The 22,885-nt window shown below is 43.6% G+C and overlaps 2 protein-coding genes across 5 annotated transcripts in view; one reads left to right on the forward strand and one right to left on the reverse strand.

Annotated features, from left to right (window-relative positions):
* COTL1 (coactosin like F-actin binding protein 1) overlaps positions 1-761 on the reverse strand; it is a 29,081-nt gene extending 28,320 nt beyond the window's left edge. The window contains exon 1 of the mRNA XM_032777570.2: positions 379-761. Coding sequence (XP_032633461.1) covers positions 379-455 — 77 coding nt within the window. The 5' untranslated portion in view covers positions 456-761. The remainder of the gene's footprint in view (positions 1-378) is intronic.
* On the forward strand, positions 4-22,488 carry KLHL36 (kelch like family member 36). Of its 4 annotated transcripts, none has more exons than XM_075073891.1 (7): positions 4-381; positions 1,195-1,327; positions 2,809-3,134; positions 8,259-8,340; positions 11,978-13,051; positions 14,176-14,333; positions 19,297-22,488. In XM_075073891.1, exons 4-7 carry the CDS (start codon positions 8,281-8,283, stop codon positions 19,850-19,852), a joined length of 1,848 nt encoding a protein of 615 aa, XP_074929992.1. In that variant the 5' UTR covers positions 4-381; positions 1,195-1,327; positions 2,809-3,134; positions 8,259-8,280; the 3' UTR covers positions 19,853-22,488. The 4 variants fall into 4 exon arrangements, with proteins under 4 accessions (XP_074929992.1, XP_032633455.1, XP_032633454.1 ...); XM_032777564.2 differs by having other exon boundaries at positions 2,984-3,134; XM_032777563.2 differs by lacking the exon at positions 2,809-3,134 and adding an exon at positions 6,278-6,472.
* The last annotated feature ends 397 nt before the right edge of the window (positions 22,489-22,885 follow it).

Raw genomic sequence — 22,885 nt, forward strand, 5'->3', positions numbered from 1 at the left:
GGAAGGGGAAAGGGAGGGAAACAAGAAAAATATTAAATGTTTTAACGTTCTTAAAGAATCTTCCCCATTCAAGCATTAATAGACAAATTGAGACTGTAGTAATTTAGAGGGATCCCAGCACTTTCAGACTTCAAATGCAATTATAGTTCGTGTATTGTATGTAGCTGGTCATTGTTAATAAGAGGACAAGCAAATTCTGCCCAGTATTTTCAATTTACTACAGAGCACATTGAAAATCCTGGTTCAATCACTTACTGTACAGATCCGCATTCTTCAGCTTGCCAGGGCAGTGTGGCGGGGCTGAATCTCATTACAGGCTGGGCTAAGAGAAAGCTTGTGCCCGGAGGATACGAAGACCGTCAAGGCGCTGAAACTTACCAGGTAATATCCGTGCCATCGTCCCTTACGAGGTTGTAGGCTTCTCTGCACGCCTCCTTGTCGATTTTAGTTGCCATTTGCTTGAGAATCGGGGTCAGGAGGGAGGATGGGATTTCAGCGGAATGAAAGTGCTTGTGCCCCCGTCTCCCTCAAAACACCAAACAAATCAGCGGAGATGGAGCTTGCGGAAGGTCAGGGCTGGGAACGGTGCAGGCTTTTGTAAGGCTCCCGCGGCCGGGCTGCAGCGCGCGCGGGGAAGCGATGCTGTAGCTTTGGGCTCGGAATTCCCACTGCAGCCGCTCCGGCCGGGTTGCTCAGAGCCCTGCTGCAGGATCAGGCCAGGCGGCTCTTAACCCCTTCGCTGCCGCGCTGCAGGAGCGGAGAGCTCTGCCTCCCTGAGCCTGCTGGTCCTAACCCCGGTGGCGGCAGGGGGAGCTTGCCTCCTGTGCTCGCTGATTTCTGCCCATCCGAACCGAAGGCAGTGCAGGAACCCCCCTTCGCTTTGCAACACAGTGGCGTTTCCTTACCACCTCCTCCCTCCCGCGGCTTTTTTTTCACCCCCCCCCCTCCCATTCTCCTCTGCAAAGCATTACTGGGGTTGCGATGCGATGATGTAATAGCTTTAGCGAGAGGGTGCGGGAAGCCAATGAAACTGACCAAAAAAAATCATCTTGCCAGAGATTTGTCACTGGCTTCGGGGTTTCATGGGGATGATGAAGAGGATTCTCCTAGGGGGAGTCCTTGGCGGAATGTGTTAGGGTAACCACCCCCCGGGCTCGACCAGAAAGTGATGCATTACAGATTCACTCCCACCAGGGCTCAGGAAACAGGGACAACCCTTGTGCAAGATGACACAGTCCCTTGTTACTCCTGTGGGTCAAGAAGAGGTTCCAGAAGATGTAGAGGTAGCCCAACGGGAGGACACCTGAGAAGGAACAATCTGGTGCAGGTAGGAGATGTGAAAGAAAGGGACCATATCCTGGTGGGCGACAACAGTGAATTTTCAGAAGGGGGGTACAGTCAGGGCCACCCGGGAGGGGGGGCAAGTGGCGCAGTTTGCCCCAGGCCCTGGGCCCTGCAGGGGCCCCCAGAGAATAAAGTATTCTATAGTATTGCAACTTTTTTTTATGGAAGGGGCCCCCGAAATTGCTTTGCCCCAGGCCCCCTGAATCCTTTGGGTGGCCCTGGGCAGAACCAGAGCATGAACAAACCACCTGAGGATGTTCCATAAATGCAATAATAGGCGATTCTGCTGATGCACGTTTTTTAAAAAAAGTATGGTAAGGGTAAAATCATGTGCTGCATATAAAATTGGCAGGAAAGAAGGGAACCCCGCCAAAAGCTTTTAGCCAAGACAGGAAGATTAAAGATCTTGAACTCTGGGTGTGGGTGATTTCGCATTTCCTTCAGTCGGGATTACCCCAGGTCTCAATTTGTGACTGGGGCCATGCCAGCTCCTGGGTTTTTGTAGGCTTGTGGGCGGGTTTTACTCTGTGTTGCAAAAGCAACTAGCTCCCCCTCTTGGTCTGCAAATTACAAACACTCAGTTCAAACTAGTGTTACCGAAAAAAACCCAGTGCATATGTTGGCATTTGGGACATTGACTTACAGAGCTAGAGAATAAGAGGTGGATTTGCAGCTGTAAAATGTGCACCTTCATTTCTGCACCCACAAGAATGGAGATGTATACCTGAGCCTGTAACTCCCTGAGAAAGTGTCACCATTAATCAGAGGTTGTAATTAATAGTGAAGAAAATCAGAGTTCTGAAAACTAGACAGTTACAGTAGAATCACGCTGGTTCTTGAAGATTTGGAGACCCGTTGTGAATGACTGAATTTTTCAAATAAATGAACAACCACAATAAAAAAGAAGAGTTTATTCCATCACATTTTATACACCATACTTTGTTCATTTCCCTTGACAACTGTAAATAGTTTTAATGATTAGTCAGACAAGGTGGGTGAGGTAATATCTTTTATTGGACCAACTTCTGTTGGGAAACAGATGAGCTTTGGCGCTTAAACAGAGCTCCTCCTCGGGTCTGGGAAATTGACTCAGCATCACAGCTAAATACAAGGTAGAACAGATGGTTTAGCAAAAATAGTTAACATGTTTCAAGGGACCAACCTGGCTACCAGGACACTACATATGCATGAATTATTAGAAGCATGTCAGAATACGCTGTTGTATATTTTGTAAAAGTGATGAAGTTTTAGTAGTATGTCACAGGGCCAATACCTCTCCCCCACCCCTGCCACCCTAAGGCTTAAGCTTTGCCACTGATGTTTGCACAGTTCGCACCAGGATTTCTACCCTTGATCCTTCATCAGTGATGATCGCCCCAAATACTTGAACCATTTCAGTATCTCCAGCTCTTGTCCACTGACAGTGATATGTGAGCTGATCCCGTCACGTTTGTTTGTCATCAGCTTGGTTTTCTCTGCACTGATTTCCATGTCATATTTTGAAGAGGTTTCATCCAGTCATTTCACAAGGTTGGCAAGTTCATCTTCGCTACCTGCCAAACCATCAATATCATCAGCAAATCGAAGATTTGAGATTGTTCGCCCCCCCAGCGCTGACTGTGCATATGCGATCTTCTAGGGCATCAGTCATTATGTGCTCCAAGTAGATGTTGACCAGTGTGGGCGAAAGAAGGCAGCCTGGCTGGACTCCAACAGTGCTGTGAAACCACTCGCCTATTATGCCATTGACGAGATCTGCGCTGCTGGCCTTAGCACACAGTTGTTTAATGGTAAGAATAAGCTTATGACCAAGAGATCTTTATGAGAGCTTCATGCCATACTCTGTCAAACGCCTTCTTGAAGCCAACGAAGACATGGTAGGTGTCCTGCTGGTGTTGCAAGTACTTCTCACATAGAACACGAAGATTGAAAATCTGTTCTGTAGTATTTCTTCCCGCACGAAAGCCAGGCTGTTCTTCAGTGATGATATTATTCTCCGTTTGTGGCTGCACTACCATCCACGAAAAGCAATAGGCTCTTAAGTTTCTGCCTCTGGGTATTCACACTGTTGCCTCACTCTTAGCAGCCAGATGCCACCTAAGCAGGAAAGCAATTCACAAACCAGGAGAAGACAGGTGTTGTATGCAGGGCCCAGTCCACTAGGTGTGCTGGAAGGCTGCTGGTTGAGTCAGGTCCCATTCAAGTGCTGCCAACGCTGCCCACCTTATAAGTTTTTCCCAGTGGTTAGAGCACTTGCATGGGAGATCCAGGTTAACTTGGACCAGTAGAGGAGATAGGACCTCTCAGGAGGATGATCTAACCATTGAGCTAGGGAATAGTCTGATGTGGGGCTCCCTCATTCTCTTCTGTTGAAGCTGTTCCATTGGGGGATAAATAATGAGAGTGACTGGAGATGGAGGACTGGACCCAGTGTCTCCCACCAGGGTGCCCTAACCACTGAACTACAGAGTCCTTCTCACTCACACTCACTCCCTGGCCCAGTGACTATGTAAGTATTTATCCACAGTAGAACAGTCATTGGACCAGAGGGAGAGAGTAGGAGGAGGGAATGCATGTAATGGGATTTCTATTAAGGCTCCCAGAGGCTTTTGGCCATGGGAGACTATAAGTTAAAATGGATCATTAGCAGCTTGCCCCTGGTCCTTCACCACTCATCCATCCCACCTTTGCTCTTTTTCTGCCCTTTCTTTTCTAGCTATTTCGACTATTCCACTCTGCTGCGCCATCTTGTGCTTCTAGCTCAGCATGCATTGTTGGGAAAGCAGCACTTCCCTTCATGAAGTGACCCTGCTATTTTGGTGCACACATTGGGCCACGGACAGAGGGAGGGTAAAAAAATCCCCCACCCCCAAGAGTGGTGAAACCTATAGTGTGTGTGTGTGGCGGGGGGGGAAGCTATAGGTCTGCTGCATTCTCCCTGCTTCCTCCCACCAGGCTCCACCAGGACCCCTGCTTGCTCTGAACAGTGCAGCCAGGGGCTAGGAGAATGAAGACATGTGGAATGGCTGCTCTGTGCACCTTCAGGTGCAGATGGATTTCCAAACACAAATCTGCCCAGAAGTTGCTGCTGGTCAGGCTGCAAATCTTGTGTGTATGCGTGAGTGCGTGCATGCAGGGGTGGTGGATATTGTGGGCATCACAGGTGGTGTGTGCTCACAGCAACCCAAGTTGCTGAAGAGGTGTGCTGCTGCATTTTGTCCACATTGTATTTTCCTGAGGACATATAGTTTCATATCCAGGTAAATAAAAAGACCACAGGATTACTGGGGTTTTTATGAACACTTTTTGATGGCTTGGCTATGTGTTAGGTACACACACTCCTTTACAGAGATTTTTAACATCACAACGTTAAATAGAACCTAAGTAATCATCATCACCTAAGTAATAGTGTAGTGTCTTATAGTGATTGCCCTCATTCAAATATTTGCAACAGTTACCTTATTTGCATTACACACCTACTGCTTCTAACCACCAAAACAATCATGGAATTATAACAATAGTTGCAAATATCACATGTAAGAAGCGCTAAGAAAACTTAACAGGATATATTAGGCTTGGCTGTGTTTAGATATTTGCCATACAACCTGTTACCAAGGGATAATTTTTTAAGTGGTAGGGATTTGGTGTGGAGCGTTACCCAAAAAATGGGCATCCTCTAGGACAGGAGGTTTCAACCTTTTTCTTTCTAAACCCCTTTACCCCCCACAACATGCTATAAAAAGTCCACGGTCCAGCTGTTCCACAATAACTGGTTTTCTGCATATAAAAGTCGGGGCTGGCATTAGGGTAGCAAGCAGGGCAATTGCCTGGGGCTCCACACCACAGGGGCTCCCACGAAGCTACATTGCTCAGACTCTGGCTTCAGCCCTCAGTAGCGGGACTCAGGGCCATGGGCTTCAGCCCCATGCAGTGGAGTTTTGCCTTTCTACCCTGGGCCCCAGTAAGTCTAATGATGGCCCTGGTTGGCCCTCTCTCAGAAACCTCCTCGTGCCCACCCCCCCAGGGTCCCCGGACCTCTGATTGAGAACCAGTGCTCTAGGATAATTAAAAGAATTGTTAGTCATTTTAAAGGAAGCATCTAACTGTCTGCTGAGCACGAAGGCTTATTCCAGCTTGCCTCCTGCCAGGATCTACTTTCAAAATTGCCTTGGGTGGGAGTCTACGTCTCTGTCAGGGCCCAATCCTGCAAGATTTGAGAACTCTCCACTCCCAGGAAAGTCAAGAGATATTCAGCATCTTAGAGCAGCCTCCCTCCACTCCCATCCCTTGCTGGGACATGGCCAGTAAGAGGGTGCTGAGATGTTTGGAAGTGGGAGTCCAGGAGCCAGGCTCAACCCTTCAGCAGTCCTGGCCTTTAGCCCAGAGCCTGAGCTGTGGCATCCCTGCAGCAGGTGGGAAGAGAGGCAGATCAGGTAGGATAATGAGGCATGAGGAGGTGTGAGAACTGGGAAGCAGTACATACTAACTTAAAAGTCATTAATTCATCTCTCCCTGCCCTGGTCATGCAAAAATCAATGCATGCCGGTAACTTTCTGTAGGGGAGTAGCTCCGCTGACTTTCAGGGTCAGGTAATGGCAGGCCTGAACCCTAAGAGCGTGACCAGGAGTTGCCCTGAGAGCAGGAGGACGTGTGCCAGCTACGACTGGGAGCAGGAGGCCGTAGTAACCTATCCCTTCCCCTCTCCTCCTGCCTTCTGCAAAACAAGGTTGCACTTTTCCCTGGGCAAGGCAGACAGGAACCACAGTCCTGCCTGAGTGGAATATTAATTCCCACGGACTGAGCCTCTGGCTGCCAGAGCAGCAGCTGCCTGGCTTGGGGGCTGCTTGTTTGTTTGCAGTAATTTGGCCTGATGTCAAGCAGCCTTTCCTAATCCCACCCCGTTTATTATACCCTTCTCCTCCCTTCCAAACAGCACAGCTCCTCTCTCCCTATTGGCTCCTTCCCCTTTCAATCCAGCCAGCATTTCCTGGATGAGACATGGCTGCAGAGGGAGAGGAGAGAGAAACACCAGCAACGGCCAGAACAGCCTCAGCATCAGCCTGCGGCGCTGAGTCCCATTGGGGCAGCTGGCACTCCAGCCTGGAGACTGTAGGGACGCTGCACAGTGGTAAACTCTCCTTTTCTTAGTACCTAGACGGCATTGGGTCCCAGCATCCCTCCCAATTGCACTAAAGAACAGAAACATGCCTCATGCTGCAGCATTGAGCCAAGTGGAGCACAGCATAACCTGAGAGTAGTTAGTTAACCCCCACCCCCTTTAATCAGGGCAGCTCTGTGCCTTTTCCTCCCCTCCTCCCAAATAGTGATCTGAGACATTGCAATAAAATGCAATGTAAAATTCAAGTGATCCAGATTGCTGCTTTCCCCTCTTTTCTCTCTGCTTTCAGGGTTTCAGTGCATTTTGCCAGATTCTTGTTTGGCTATAGCTAAATTGTGAGGAGGGGTGTGGGTGCATATATACACCCAACCCTTGCAGAACCCTGGTCTCTGGAAGGGCTCTACAGTTTATAAATTTGTGTGGAAAAACTGAGCCAAGCTGGGTGAGGTAATAGCTTTGAATTAAAACTGCAGAAGAATCTCTTACCTTTCACCAGAGTGGATTCCCTCAGACATTGTCTCTCTGTCCATGTATCTGAGTCTGTGAATATCTGTTATAGAAGAAATCCTGAGGCAGATGATGTGGTGGTTACTCAGCCTCTTTAGTATGGAGAGGACCAAACCCATAACTCTTTGAAATGGCAGCTCAGCTCAGGGTAGCAAGCATAGGTCTCAGTGGAGGTGAGTGACCTCTCTCCATTGTTCTCAGGCAGGCAGACCTGTGCTGCTCCAGGTGAATTTCCACCAGCTGGCGGTGAGACAAAAAGTCTTTAATGGAGTGTGTGTTAATCTGTTGCTGGGCTCATAAATAGCGTTTGACATAGCTGCACATTGCTTTTTGAGACCATGCCCCCTCCCCATCCCTGTGGCCGAATCTGCCTGCAATAGCTAATTAGTTCAGAGGGATTCTCTCAAGGGTTTTTTACTACAAACTGCGATGTAGCTTTAGAACTGTTGGAGAAACTCTTTTGTGTCATACAAGCTTCTAAAATTAATAAATGGGCAAGAAATGTGTCACTCCAACTCAGTCTGCCCCTTCTCGGGGGTAGGGGGGGCATGAACCCCAATACAATGTTTTTGGTTACTTTTTTTCTTTATTCTTAAAGTGAATTTAGTGCTAGTGAAAGGTGCTGTGTTAATAGCACTAGAAAATGAAATAATCTATTTATTCCTTCACGCTGCCATCCCTGCCAGTGTGCCTCACAGACCATCTGTGGGTGTAATGTGGTAGATCAGTTTCTCTGGCTTGTTCAGCCTTCCTTCTCTCTGCTAATAAGGGAACTTGTTATGGTGGTGATTTTGGTGATATAGTCACAATCCTAATGAAAACTAGACTGAAACCCACCAAACTCCCTTCAGCTACCATGGGCTACTGACCTGAGCTGGATTGGAACCAGCAACCTAGAGGAAAGCTCTGTGTCCTATTACTGTTCAGGCTTCTCATGGTGTGGTAGGGACTAGCAGTAAACCAATAAGCAATATTTTCAGAGGTGTGATGACATCGATAATACTGGTACATAACTGAAAGTGTGGTGATGAGATTTGATAACTTCAGTGTATTATCAATAAACTTGGTACAACAAATTGTTGGCCAAATGAAAAATAAGACCAATAGAGGGGGTTAGGGAATCTATTTTCAACACTGAACGCTTTTTAATGGATAGATCAATATATACAGCTGTATGTAAGTGTTCCAATTGTCTGTTTTTTTTATTACTATGTGACTGTTTGGCCATCATTGAGGGGCTGATATTAGGCTCATATGCTGAGAACTTATTTTCTGTTTTCTCTTCTAGAAGTAAAACAAATCATCCTATAATGGAGGCAACCAGACAAACGAGAATTTCTCGACCGCACAAGATAAGTGAATCCTCCAAGGTTAGTGAATTATGCATTGCTTGCTAAAACTTGTAACTAAAATTATGATTACTTTGAAAGCAACGCCTCTCCTTTTTTAAGGGGGGATGAGACAACCATGATGAAACAACTGGATATTTAGTTCCTAGGTATATAATGTAGCATGTAACAAGTTGATTTCAAAATGTAAGTTGATTCCATTGGCTGCAATTAAAAGAACTGCAGCAAGTAGGCCATCTGTTCAGAGTGACTCATGATTTTTAAAAATGGCACATACTGGCAAAACGTAATCCTTCTCTGTATCTAGAGGTTTTTCTCCCGTAATTCAAAGGGGGTGTATTTAATTTTGTTGCTGAATTTAATTTTTTAAAGATTTGTTAAAGAGACCAGTTAAATTTTATACCTGGGCTTAGGTTTTGTACAAATGCAAACCCTGATCCTGCAAACACTTGCACATGTGAGAACTCTCTGTGAACTCAGTGACACTTTCTATGTAAGGGCTAAGGGTGCTATTGGGATCTGTTTCTGCACCAATGCACAGCTACATTGATTTCAGTTGGGATCCTACGGTAGTCTATACCAGTAGATTCTGATGCAGAAATGGAGACAAAGTGTTGTAAATCCTTAATGTTGTTAATGATTCCATTAATTTTATTTAATCTTAGTGCAAATGGGGGAGGATTGTATTTCAGTATTGCTCTGCACTTTTTGCAATCTGAACACTATGCCCTTATGCTAGTACAAGGGAGCCAGAAAAGCTAAATTCGTCAGTTTCCATATCTTTTTGCTTTTCATTCAGTTTTGACAACAGAGTAAAGCATTAATAATAGTCCAGAGTAAAATGGATCTTAAAACTTTTCTTGATTATAGTAACTACAAGGGTTGAGAAACAGGTAAATAAACATTTTTAAAATACGTGACTTTCAATCTTGTCCCTTTACCACTGCACAGATCACATGTAGCATTTAAAAACTGTAGCATAATAATAATCACTTTACAAATCTATAATATCAACAGCAGTGTTTTGTCTCTTTGCGTATGCAGTTGCTATTATTATTTATTAACTTTAGAATTACTAGTTAATATTAAACCTATTATACAGAATATAAATAGCATGAGAAAACTGTTAATTTTTAATGTCAAAGTCGTCTTGGTCTTGACTTTTTCAGCTCTCTGTTTTTCTCAAAGTTCTAAGAGTGAACAGATGACTTGGTAAGCGGGTGAAGTGTATTAACGTATTTTGAGTCATTACTGCATAGTCCCATGTGTGCTCAGTTTATACTCAGTGTTCAAAGTGGCAGCACTTCTCCACTGAGACAAGAAGTCAGGGAATACAAGTTGTCATAAGTGCCGTTCAGGATTACCCTGCTGACTCTGTAGCATGTTTAATAAATAGGAGCCGTTGGTAACTTGTAAATTCTGCTGCAATCTTGTTATGCAAGACAATGATATTAAAGAATGTAAGAGAGAGAGATGATAATCCTGTTACAAAGGGAAGAGAGCATATATTATTTTTAGTCTAATCCAATATCTATACGTCTGAGGACTTCAGAATAGGGTGTTACAAGCTGTCTGCTATTATCTGGTCATTGTCTAATGAAAGTTTGTCTTGCATAATCTGCTCAAAATTACTGGTTTACCTTTTGGAGACTCCATGTGGCGCACACGTGTCGTTGCATGCACTCTTATTTATTTGACGTTACTTATGACTGCTTTTGAAAAATGCATTAACAAAGATAAAAACTTCCTAAACTTTTAAATACATTCCACTTGCCATTGGGGGTTCACCTTGGAGTCTGCTGACAGCATTTTAACATTTCTGTGATTAATTAGACCCTTTCAGAGCTATTTTTGTTATTTAGTACTGGTATTACAGTAGTGCCTGGAGACCTAGACTGAGATCAGGGTCCCATGATGCTGAGTCCTGTGCAAACACGTACTTCCTGCCCCGAGGAACTTAAATTCTAAGACCTTGTCTACGTCGGGAACCATTTTAATAATTTAAGGTGCAAATTTAAACCAACATGGTTATATTGGTATAATCCCCCCATTCCCTGTGTGAACACTCTTATTCCAATAAAATAGTGTGTTTTTGTTTTTTTTTTTATGTTGCCTAAGGAAAGGTTGAAGATGAAGCTAAAAAAGCCACTCTTACACTAGAAAGTATGTGTCCACATGGCAAGTTATAGCTGTATACTTATCGATATAACTGGTAAAACTTCCCCAATTTAGGGATGCTTATTTGAATTTTCTCTAATCCCTTGCAGCACAGTTCCAGCTCCGATATAGTGCCACAGTCTAGGTAGGGGCATGGTCACATAGCTTTTATGGGTGGGATTCTGCTTTCACAATCTTGATGTAACCTTCTCTACATCTATAATTGTTAATACTGGTCTAGCATTTGACTGACCATGTACCACATTCTAGACTTCTGATATATAATATGCAAAAATTAAAAATGAAAACTACCTTAGCTTCTGGATGATAGCAACAGTCAGTTGGGAATGGGTTACCATCATACTAGGTGGCTCTGAACACGGATGAACAGTATTATTCTTATTATTTTATTTGAGTGCAGAAGATGTGTGTTGGATCTGTATGGAGAGGAAGACACAATTGGTGCCCCAAGGAGCTTACAAATGAGCCATCCTGCCAAGATTTACCATAGGAGTAGCTTTTACGTAAGTCTTGGCAGGGTGACTGTTGAAATTGGACACAAACCCAATACGACTATTATACATGGGTTGAATGACCAAACTGCAAGCATTGCTGTATGAACATTTTCCACTCCCAAAATATATTTTATACCTCGTAGGTTACTTTTAAAAGACTTAATAGGTCCTTTGTGGTGTAAGTCCTTATGTGTACTATACCTGGTGAAAAAGAATATCTGCTCTTCTGTGAGGATGAACACTTCATCTACTGAAGGAAGCTGCTGTCTGATATAACTTCTAAGAACATAAGAATGGCCATATAGCATCAGACAAATGGTCCATCTAGCCCAGTATCCTGTCTTCTGACAGTGGCCAATGACCAGTGCTTCAGAGGGACTGAATAGAACAGGGCAATTATCAAGTGATCTGTCACCTGTCATGCAGTCTCAGCTTCTGGCAATTTGAGGTTTAGCGACACCTGGAGCATGGGGTTGTGTCCCTGACCATCTTGGCTAATAGCCATTGATGGACCTATCCACCATGAACTTCTCTAATTCTTTTTTTTTTTTTAAACCCAGTTACACTTTTGGCCTTCACAACATCCGCTTGTAATCAGCGCCACAGGCTGACTGTGCATTATATGAAGTACTTTCTTATATTTGTTTTAAAGCTGCTGCCTATTAATCTCATTGAGTGACCCATCATTTGTGTGTTATGTGAAGGGGTAAATAAGACTTCCTTATTTACTTTCTCCACACCATTTATGATTTTGTAGTCCTCTATCATATCCCCCCGTATTCGTCTCTTTTCTAAGATGAATAGTCCCAGTCTTTTTAATCTCTCCTCATATGGAAGCTGTTCTATATCGTAATCATTTTTGTTGCCCTTCTCTGTACCTTTTCCAATTCTAATACATCTTTTTTGAGCTAGGATGGCCAGAACTGCATGCAGTATTCAAGGTGTGGGCACACCATGGATTTACATAGTGAAATTCTTTATTTCAGGTGTACAGATGGGCTGACCACCCTAGTCTAGTCCTTCAGAGTCTGAATGAGCAGAGACACCAAGGTCTTTTCTGTGATATTATTCTGGTGGTGGATGAACAAAGAGTCCCTGCCCATCGGAATCTCCTGGCTGTTTGCAGTGACTACTTCAACTCCATGTTCACCATTGGCATGCGAGAGGCCTATCAAAAGGAGGTCGAACTATTTGGAGCTTCTTACATTGGTCTCAAAGCTGTGGTGGATTTCCTATATGGTAGTGAGCTGTCCTTAGATGGTGGCAACATTGATTATGTGCTGGAAACAGCTCACCTGCTGCAGATCTGGAAGGTGGTTGACTTCTGTTGTGAGTATCTCGAAAATGAGGTCAGCGAGGAGAACTACCTGTACCTTCAAGAGCTGGCCTCTATTTACAACCTGAAACGCCTGGACTCCTACATCGACTCTTTCATCCTGCAGAACTTTGGCACGCTCTCTTTCACGCCTAACTTCCTGCAGAACATTTCCATCCAAAAACTCTGCCAGTATCTGGGGAGCAGTAATGTGCAGCAGGAGTGTGAGCACGACTTGCTGCAGGCTGCCTTGCAGTGGCTGACACAATACCCGGAAAGAGAAAACGAGGCTTACCAAGTACTGGACAACATTCATTTTCCCTTGATACCGAAGAGTGACCTGCTCCATCGAGTCAAGCCTGCTGTCTGCTCTCTTCTCCCGAAGGAAGCAAACTGTGAGGGGTTTATAGAAGAAGCGGTGAACTATCATAACAATGTCACAGCCCAGCCAGTGCTCCAGAACAAGCGGTCGGCTTTGCGTACAAATGAAGAGAGGCTCCTCTTTGTGGGTGGGGAGGTTTCGGAACGGTGCCTGGAGTTAAGCGATGATACCTGCTTCCTCGACACCAAAAAGGGGCAATGGATAACAGAAACGCCGCTCCCAGCCAGGCGAAGTCACCACTGTGTTGCAGTGCTGGGAGGTTTTATCTTCATAGCTGGAGGCAGCTTTTCAAGAGACAATGGAGGGGATGCAGCTTCAAATCTTCTTTATAGGTATGATCCCCGCTGTAACCAGTGGATAAAGGTGAGACTCAAGCTGTATTACATCTTATTCTTTTAAAGTCCTTAATGTTTGTTTTTATCTTTGTTGGTGGAAGGAGAACACTTGTGGTGGGCACTAAAATCTACCCGCATATTTGTTTGAAAACGTAAAACACCCTTCTCAGTAGAAACAGCTAATTGGATAACTTACGTGTACACTGTAGTTCCACCAGTAGTGAAAGACTATGACATTTCAAAAATTGATAGTGACGAGGGGCCAGATTTTCAACTCCCATTGGGTCATAGACACCTAACCTGCTTAGACACATTTGAAGATCCCATTTGGCACCCATCTACATCTTTAGGTGCCTAATCACTTATGAAAATCTGGCCCAAAATGCTGTGCAAGGACCACTTTGCAAGATTTTAAGGCCATACAGGGACCAGAGTAATTAAAGATGGAAAACATCTATTGAATCGAGTCTTTCTCCTTTCATGTCTGAGTAGAGAACCCCCTCCCTCCCAATATTAAACCGATACTACATTTTGGACTGATCTTCCATTCTTTGTGTACTCGGAACCCTCTGGGGTTCAGTGTTTGTGTCTATTGCACTATCTCTGGGCGCACAGCGTATTGCGAGATGGGCCGTGTATCACTAAGGTATAGAGTGGTTTGTCTCTTAGGCTATATCTGCACTTGGAGCTAGGGGTGTGATTTCCAGCTTGCATAGACATACCTGTGCTCACTCTTATCAAGCTAGCTAAAAATAATAGTGTTGCTCCAAGTGCATATCAGTGCAGGTGGGTTTCTACGCAGGGCAGCTAGTCCATGCCGTTGCCTGTGCTACCACAGCTCTGCTACTATTTTTAGCATGCACACTCAAAGGGAGCTAGCCGTGAGTATGTCTACGCAAGCTGGGAATCACACCCTTAGCTCCAAGTGTAGATACAGCTTTAGATGCTTTCCATTATCCTTCTTTGACCTTTAACGTCAATTCTAATGTATCATGTGCTACAGAAGGGCAAAGTTTTATTGTTGTCTTAATATATATGGCGAACACAAATAACAGCCTTTTTAAAACTTGTAGGAGGAAATAAATCTTCTTAAACTTACTTACCGATTGTTTGAGGATGTCAGTAATTTATTTTATTTTATTTATTTTACAGGTTGCCTCCATGAGACAACGACGAGTAGATTTCTACCTTGCGGCCATTACAGATATGCTGGTAGCTGTTGGTGGAAGGAATGAAAATGGGGCTCTTTCTTCAGCTGAGACCTATAGCCCTCAAAAAGACGCCTGGTCTTATATAGCAGGCTTGCCAAGGTAACAGTGGTCTGTTTAGAAAACCATGTTTTCCTTAAAGAAAAGAACTCTCCAAGATCCACTGTGTTCAGTCCTATATGTGAGTATCCTGGGAGGGAAAAAGAGGAATAATCTGAGGCCATGATATCTGAGCAGCTGTCTCCTCGAGGCCATGAATTTGAGATCCGCTGGGGTTATCTTTGGCCTCCACCTTGAGGTTACGACTGTAACAGGGCAAGGAAAAGGGCTTTTTCTTTTCATGTTCTGTGTTTGTAGAGTGTCTTTCCTGAGGTTAGTCTCAGAGGAATCCCTTCAGATTGTTTAGATCTCGGTGCAAGGCATTGTTTGGGTGGGTACCTTTAGCACCATGTATTTTATGTCCTCTATTTTGGGCTTTTTGCTGCCTGCTCTTCATTGCGGGTATTTTTATGCTGGCTGCTTGTACACATGCCAATATGGAGAGATCCATGTGCCACAGTTGTGCAGTCCAAATTAAAACTTAGTTGTTCCACTTTTGAGGATGCTTTAATTGTACCGTGAGTACCATTAACACTTGACTTTACTTACATCCCAAATTGATACTTAGAACTTCAGGATGGTGACCTTTTGAAGGTGGTAGTGAGATCTTTCCCACTGGTATGGTGGCAGTTCATGATACTGCGTGCGTCTCTGAGGTTCGTAAAGGTAGCTGCTGCTCATGTTGTGTTACCAGAGTGCACGGCAGCCTATGATTTCAGTGGTCACGTTTGCTTGGTTGTTGTTAGGTGGTACTTCCAGTAGAATCCTTCAGAGTCTGCTTTGCCTAGAATTTGTGGTGTGTTTCTTATTCTCTGATGCTAACAGTTCAGTCCCTAGCTGCCAAATTTCAGAATCCTAGACAGCTAGTGTAGACATAGATGGCGGAGAGGACTCCTTTTTCCACTTCTGTGTTGGACACATGTAGCTATGTGAATATGACCTGGACCAACAACTCAGTGCTCCTGAGAAACAAGAGGCAGATATTCTTCCGCACATATATGTGCGTTTGGCAATTGAGATTAAACACCATCAAATCCCCCAGCCTCCTCGGTATGGGGGAGAAGTTTCCGCACAAGTAAGAGTTAAGGGCCTAACTGCCATTCATGCTTAGGGAAAGCCACCCCCTAGATCGCATGTGGATTATATTTTAATACAGTTGTGGACAATCCTACCCACACCCTCCCCTTCACGGTCAAATAATGTTTCTGTGGCAACTACAGTGATTACTGTTACGTGGCATTCTGCAAGTATGTTAATATTGCTGTCCCTTTTTGTCCTGAGTGGCTAGTCAAAGTTTTGCGGGCCTGGGGATATTCCAACTGGAAGTAGAGATTGTTGGAGACTGGTGTTTTCTTTGCAGTTTTGTTACATTACAAAAAGAGTGAACAAAGTGCGGTTTCTCTGAATGCAGAAGGAAACAAATAGCAGGAAACAGCTTCTTTTGTTCAGCACTAAGAACGCTCTTTTAGCCTGCCCCTCTGACCCAAAAAACCTTGCCCCAGGGTTACCCACCAGGCTCTCAGCTGCTTTTGGGGTGAGCATTTTCTCTCTCCCTCCCAGTTTTTCTGTTCTGTGTTGCTCACAGCTGTTTGCAGAGGAATGGTGAGGCTCTGTAATCTTGGGTTCCGTTACAGGCTCTGGTGGGGAGTGTTTTCTAGTAGTCACAGATCATTGCATCTCTCCTTGCCCCCTTCCCTCCCCAACCATGACCCTGTCTGTCCTATCCCCTCCAATCTGTCCCTGTCCCAGTCCTCTCTTCGCCTTTCCAGCTCCTTGTACCATTGCCCTTGCCCAGCCAGTTCTAGTTTTCCTCCTCCAGGTTTCTTGTCCAATTTTGTCTTTCCCCTCCCTCCCCACTCAGTCTCCACCCCTAGTTCCTTCTCTGTTTCTTTGCTGACCCAGTGGTGGTAGTTCTCGTTTCCTTGTCAGATCGGTTTCCTGTCCTCCAAGTCCCATTTCTCCCCCCAGGACATACACATTGGTTCTTAGTTCCAGTCTTCTTGGAGGCCAGTCCCAGTCTCTCCCCCCAGCTCCTCACCAATCTCTGTCATATCCCCACCCAACCCCCCTCCCCAACAAACTAGCTCCCAGTTTCCTTGCCCAACCAGTCCCAGTCTCCCCTGTCCCATACTCCGCTGGTTCCTAATGCCAGTATCCATGTCCAGCCAGTTTCAGTCTTTGCACACACCCCTCCTGCTCTCAGTCAGTTTCCCACACCCCCTCCAGCCTGCCTGCACCCTGGACTGGAGCAGTAATCGCAAGGAAAGCTTCACCTCAATAGGCCTATACTAGAGGGCCCATGCTGAGTGTCTCGGTGGGGGTGGCACATGTGTGGTCTGGCCAGCAGTAGGAGCTGTGAGGGCTTGGAGCATGCTCAGTGAGGACAGAATCATTGAAGATTATAGCTACTAAAATTGAAGAAGTTCCTCCTGGGCAGGTGAAAATTATATTACATTTTTGCCAAATTTGGACAGATTTTCATAGAGACTGTGAAACCCTGATACAGAGGACTACCTCCCTCTTCCCCCTGGCCATATTTTAAGTCTCTGATCTAAAGTCTGGTGGTGCTCACCCTTTTGAAAAAAATGGTTGCTAGAATTTTTGACATGAGCAAAACAAAACCTCAGCCTGGTGCTTGAAAATGGCTGCACCATTTTGGCTGGTTTCTAAATTCCATCAGAGACAGACACTTGGCATGGAAAATTTCAGCCCAAATGATTAAAGTTTGGCAAAATTATAAGCAGCTGAAAATAGGATTGTATCATGGGAAGCGTCAGGCCACCTTAATAATATCAGGAATATTTTTGCAGGACAGGCACTGTCTACCATTGAAAAATGAGCACCTGCAGCTGCCATTGACTTGGAGTTGTGGGCCCTTCAGAAAATCAGGTGAAGAGTTTGCTGCTCATCCAGTTGTTGTTTTTTTTTAAAAAAGAGAAATTCTGAGCTTTTCTCGCAGTCACGGGATGGCTCTACTGCAGCCGAAGCTGTAATTCGCACTGCATTGCATCAGGGGAAGGTTCTTTGAAACTGGCACAGCATCTCTAATTGATATTGTGGCTTGAAACCGTTTCCTCTTAAACACCTCTGCTCTGCAGGTCTGACAACATTCCCTTAGACAAGTGTGGCAAAATGCCTGGTGCCTTCAATGGGAGCATGACTGGGCCTGTTGTTCTAAAACTACCGCAGTCCTGTTGTACCCACATCGGTTTCAGAGGCTTAAGCAATGCTGTTTGTGGAGAATTCAAGGTGACAAAAGCTAGGTGTGCGAAACCATTTGCTTTGATTTCTAAGTCTGCTTGGTTTATATGGCTGTGGACAAGCACATTTTAAGTCAGATTAGCTGAAACACGACTAGGCTGTTTCAACCGATCGGCTGCTGTGTTAGAAAGTAATGACGGGATGGACAACTTGATGTTTCACAGGAATCTGCCTACAGTAGAATTCATGCTATCCAGTGAAGTTGTTCAGCAGTCAGAAGGCAGAAAGGAGAAATCTCAGGGCATTTTCCATGGCTGTGTCTATGCTAGATTTCCCACCGTGAATGAAAGGGGCTGTCAAATGCGGTCACTCACTCTGCCATTACTATACTCTGCTGTCCTGTTGGTATAGGTAAAAGTCAGCTGAGTTCACTCAGTGTCAATAGAATTGTCTCTAAAAACAAACAAAAATCCATGGTGGACTGATTTCCTATGATGGGCGCTGATCATTGTTGATCCTGTCCACATCAGCAGTACAACAGAATGCAACACAGCATATAAGGGAAGCTCATCTGGCCTGTGTGGGGTTGTTTTTTTTTCTCCTCTCCCCCCCGCCCCTCAAAACTACGGAGCAGTGCCAGCTCGCATTGTATTAAATGAGGGCAGCGGATGCTCAGCATCATCTATAAACTCAGTTAGTTTTGTGTGGGGAGGACATGCTGAAAGGTCCTAACGCAGATTCACCTTGTGACTCAAAACATCTGAGTTTGGAACCTCCTTTCCAATGTCTTTCAACTTGTTCTCGCTTCATGTAGAGTTTAAAGCCTCATCTGAGAGTCTTGACTTGGTCAAATGCAACAAAGTCTTGGGGCGTCTTCATGCCAAAGTCTCTGTATGAATGGTCCTGCTACTCGGATGGCCATGCGCCAGCCACTTGGCACCATTTCACCAAGTGAGATGGCACTGTGGTGATCTTTGTATTCCAGCTCAAGGACCCTTCTGCATCCTATAGTTGGAGCTTGCTTGTATGTCTCCATAACAAATCTTCCAAACAGAAGTATTGTGAAGGAGTGCTGGATCATGGGCTTTTGCATGAACCTGGATTAACAAGTATACATCTTTTGTCTTCTCTCAAAATGATAATTTAAGATAAACCTTGGTTTTCTTTGTTCTTGGCACTATATAGATGTAAAGAAGCTACACTAGTGGGCCGAAAGAGTTTGCAGTCTGTAGCTGAGAGAGAATCTTGCTCTGTGAAATCAAAACAACTTTTAGGCTCTGTCATAAACAGATAGTAGGAGTTAATAGAACAGAAGTACTTTATATCTCTTTTGACTGTAAAGGGTTAACAAGTTCAGTAAGCCTGGCTGTCACCTGACCAGAGGACCAATCAGGGGACAGGATACTTTCAAATCTTGAGGGAGGGAAGGGAATTTGTGTGTGTCTTGGTAGTTTATGGTGTGTTCTCTTGGTTTGAGTTACAGTGTGCATACCGTTTCTGCTCATTACGGCTCTATCGTTTCCAATATAGTGAGTATAGTAGATAAGGAGTTATGTTTGTTTTCTTTATTTGCAAATGGCTGGCTGGAAGAATTTAATTGTTACTTGTTATCTAGTGGAGTGTATCCCAGTGTCTATAGCTGAAAGACCCTGTACCTATTCCATTTTAAATTTACAAAGATAATTTTTACTGTTTTTCTCTCTTAACTTTAAATATTTGTGCTGGTCTGCAAAACCAATAATTTGTTGTTGTTTGCCTATCCTAGGTTTACCTATGGGCATGCTGGCACTGTCTACAAGGAATTTGTTTATATCTCGGGGGGCCATGATTACCAAATTGGTCCCTATAGAAAAAATCTCCTTTGCTATGATTACCGCACAGATGTCTGGGAGGAAAAGCGGCCAATGATCACTGCTCGGGGATGGCACAGCATGTGCACCTTGGAGGACAACATCTATTCCATTGGTGGCAGTGATGACAACATAGAAACTATGGCACGCTTTGACATTCTGAGTGTGGAGTCTTACAGCCCTCAGTGTAACCAATGGACCAGAGTCTCTCCCTTGTTTCAAGCAAACAGTGAGTCTGGAGTGGCAGTCTGGGAAGGCAAGATTTATATTCTTGGAGGCTATAGCTGGGAAGACACTGTCTTCTCCAAAACTGTCCAGGTGTATGACAAGGAAAAAAACAAGTGGTACAGAGGAACTGACCTTCCCAAAGCAATTGCTGGTGTGTCTGCATGCGTCTGTGCATTGAAACCCAGAAAGGAGGACAAAAAGAAAAAGACAAAAATGAAGAAGCATCAGGATCGAGGAAGATGACACAGCTTGGGAACCTTGTAACTAATCATCTTTCTAATCTTCATTTAAAAAAAAAAAAAAAAGGAAAAAAGAAAATAGTTTCTGAAAGCTTAGAGAACATGTGGTCGAACCTGTTTGGGTGAGGGTCACGTGAAGATAACTACTATACTGAATGGTGGTGAGGTTGCAAAGGGTGCTATGCTACCCGTCCTGTACATTTAGGTGTAGTCTGTTACTTCCTTGGTTCTTAGCTTTTACACATTTAATAATAATAATAATTAATAATAATAATAATTAATAATAATAAAGGTAAAAAAATTAAAAATTTGAAAACTTTTTGGATTAGAAAATTCAATGATGGGGAGGGAAAAGAGGACTAAACATCGGTTTAAAGTTACAAAGAGAAGTCTAGAAGCAGTTGCTATTGAAAATTGATATGGATCTTGTAAATCCTGATTTTTTTTTTTCCCCCTCCCCCTTTTAAATTTTAATTTACAATACTTTCTAGATTTGTGAGTAAAAGATTTCTGGTATGCATGAGTAGCCATTCAAATTATACACATGCTCAGGCATCTTGGTAAGCAAATGACATTTCTGTACTCTTAAGATTCAGAGGATATTATTAAGTGACCAGAGTGTGAGTGCTCTGGTCCAGGCATGGCCATATAACTGATCTGTGCTCAGTTTATGAGCTCTGCTGGTCTTTCCAGTGGTGCAATGGTCTGCAAGATCCAGGGGAGGTGACACAACCTTTACGTCAGTTGTTAATGACTAGAACTGTGCAAAAGTCTCATAACAAAACCCAATACCAAGTTTGGTTTTGTTGATTTCTCCTAGTTCAGGACTAGGCTTTTTAAACCTTTCACAGACTCTGAATGGATTTGTGGCTTTAGGCAGAAGTTACATAGAACTTGGTCCTTACTTTAAACCAGGTGAGACAAGTAGACTTCACTGTGAGTTTTATTGGTGGTGGAGAAGGGAAGGTATTGAAATCAAAAGCTCAAAATGAACTTGAGACAAAGAGCAAACACATCCTACAAAGGGCAATGGGATGACGGGGGAAAAAAAGTTTGCAGGAGCTGGGAACTGCTGAATTTAGCATGGGTCTAGCAATGATGACCCCTACCAGTCGGTGCAAGGGACCATTAACAGACTCTGGATGAGAATCTAACCCAGCACTCCTTGGTCAGGTGACTGCAACACTGTTCCTTTTGGAAGAATGGGCTTAACATGGGGGAAGAGTTCTTGGGATGCCATTTGGGCAAAGATGACTGAACTGTTTGGAGAATCATATTCTGGAGTAATATCAAGGGAATTTGACTTAAGCCCACCACACTAAAGACATTTTGATTGTAGACCCTGCCAGTGCACTTTCACACAAGACTGTTTTAAACAGTCTTGTGTGAAAGTGCACCAGCAGGATTAAAACAGACTAATTAATGCACAACGTGTTTGTGCGCTTTAGAAAGTACACCCCTGTAGAGTGCATTATCCACCGTGTACAATCCTTCTGTCATTCCATCTTCCACTGGCAGGGTTATGTCTACTGCAAGTATTTAAATTTACCAACTGTCTGGCCAGCCTTCAAGCATTCACCCAAAGCAGTGTACAAGTGGGCCTTTTGTTTGATTTGCAAGAAGTTAAGAACCAGTCATTTCATACAGTCTCTGTAATTTTTATAACAATAATAATTCCGGGCCACAGATTACTGTCTCATCCCAACACGAAGAAATTTTTAGAAATTTTTGAAACTTTTGTACTTTTTTATAACACGTTTTGCTAATACTTAGTCTCTAGTTTGCCATGTTATGTTGTTTACTATTGAAGTTCCTGCCCTATAATCGTGATCCTATTGTTATAGTCAGGAACTCATAATTTGTTGGCTCTTTCAGGCTTTGTGTACAGTCAGTTGTGATGTGATGCAGCTGTTAAAGCAGCATTTACATTCTCAGCATTGTCAGACCTATAATTGTGACTACTGTAAGGCTTTCACTGGCAGTTCAAATAGTCCGACATGCTGATAAATGCCTTTTTATTGTCGGTGATCCACTGAGTGGATTTCAAGAGCCTTGATTTGAAGTTCTGCTTTGGTGCTATTGATCCATTTTCTCTAAATCCTTCCAAGTCCCTCTCCATCCACATCTCCATCACTGTGCAACATAACCATGTACTTCAGATCTGCCTTTTTTCTTTTATCCTATGTATAAGGGATGTCCTGCCTACTTTTTGCTACTGGGGTGTATTTGCCTCATTAATGTGAAAATTCTTCTAAGAGAAACTTGTTTGCACTATAAAAGAAAAATCATTTTCAACAGCATTTGGAGTTTGGGGTCCTCTTTATCCATCAATAGGATTCAATTTTTTTATTTATTTATTTATTTTAATTGAAAGTGGCACCTTGTGAATAGCTGGAGTGAAAGAAACGAAACAAATGATGCCGTGTGACACACAAAGATTGAAGAAAACAGGCTTGAGGTATATAAGTTGTAAAAATCCTCTGGATACCTTTGAGTGTTTCTCTTAAACAATAGAAACTATTAAATTTAACAAGTTACAAAAAGTCCTCTATGTGCAGTAATGATACCTTTTACATTGCATGAGGAAATAGTTATTTTTTTAATTGTTCCTAAAAATAAATAAATAAATAAATAAATTTAAAAAAAGAGAGATAATGGAATGTTTTAGTTAGAACAAACAGATTAGCTGATTTAGGTATCTGAAAACTCATTTGTTGACTGGCAACTCCTACTTCATCTTCCTCCAACCCTTTTCATGTGTAAATACACAACAAAGATTCCCCAAGATGCTTCTTTGTTTCTACTGATTGGCTGCTTTTCATATTTTTTTTTGTTTGTTTTAATTGTATGTGCTTGTGTGTTACATTCTTGATGTGTTTACACATTTGAAAAATAAAACATTAAGAATTTCAGACTTTATTCCTCTTCATGTGCATTGTTTACTCCCTAACTGTTTGTTTTTTCTTTTTATTGATAACCTGAAATGAAGTAATTCTTTTTCTAACTATTTCAGAGGTAGTCTCAACAGTGTGAGCGC

Source organism: Chelonoidis abingdonii, chromosome 19 (assembly GCF_003597395.2).
Source record: "Chelonoidis abingdonii isolate Lonesome George chromosome 19, CheloAbing_2.0, whole genome shotgun sequence".
NCBI classification, from domain to species: Eukaryota; Metazoa; Chordata; order Testudines; family Testudinidae; genus Chelonoidis; species Chelonoidis abingdonii.

What these genes read in the sequence shown, in the direction of transcription:
- KLHL36 (XM_075073891.1), top strand. Translation starts at nt 8,281, where the DNA reads ATGGAGGCAACCAGACAAACGAGAATTTCTCGACCGCACAAGATAAGT. An exon ending in AGATAAGTGAATCCTCCAAG is followed by an intron (nt 8,341 to 11,977) that starts GTTAGTGAATTA and finishes TCTTTATTTCAG; the next exon opens with GTGTACAGATGGGCTGACCA. An exon ending in TATATAGCAGGCTTGCCAAG is followed by an intron (nt 14,334 to 19,296) that starts GTAACAGTGGTC and finishes TGCCTATCCTAG; the next exon opens with GTTTACCTATGGGCATGCTG.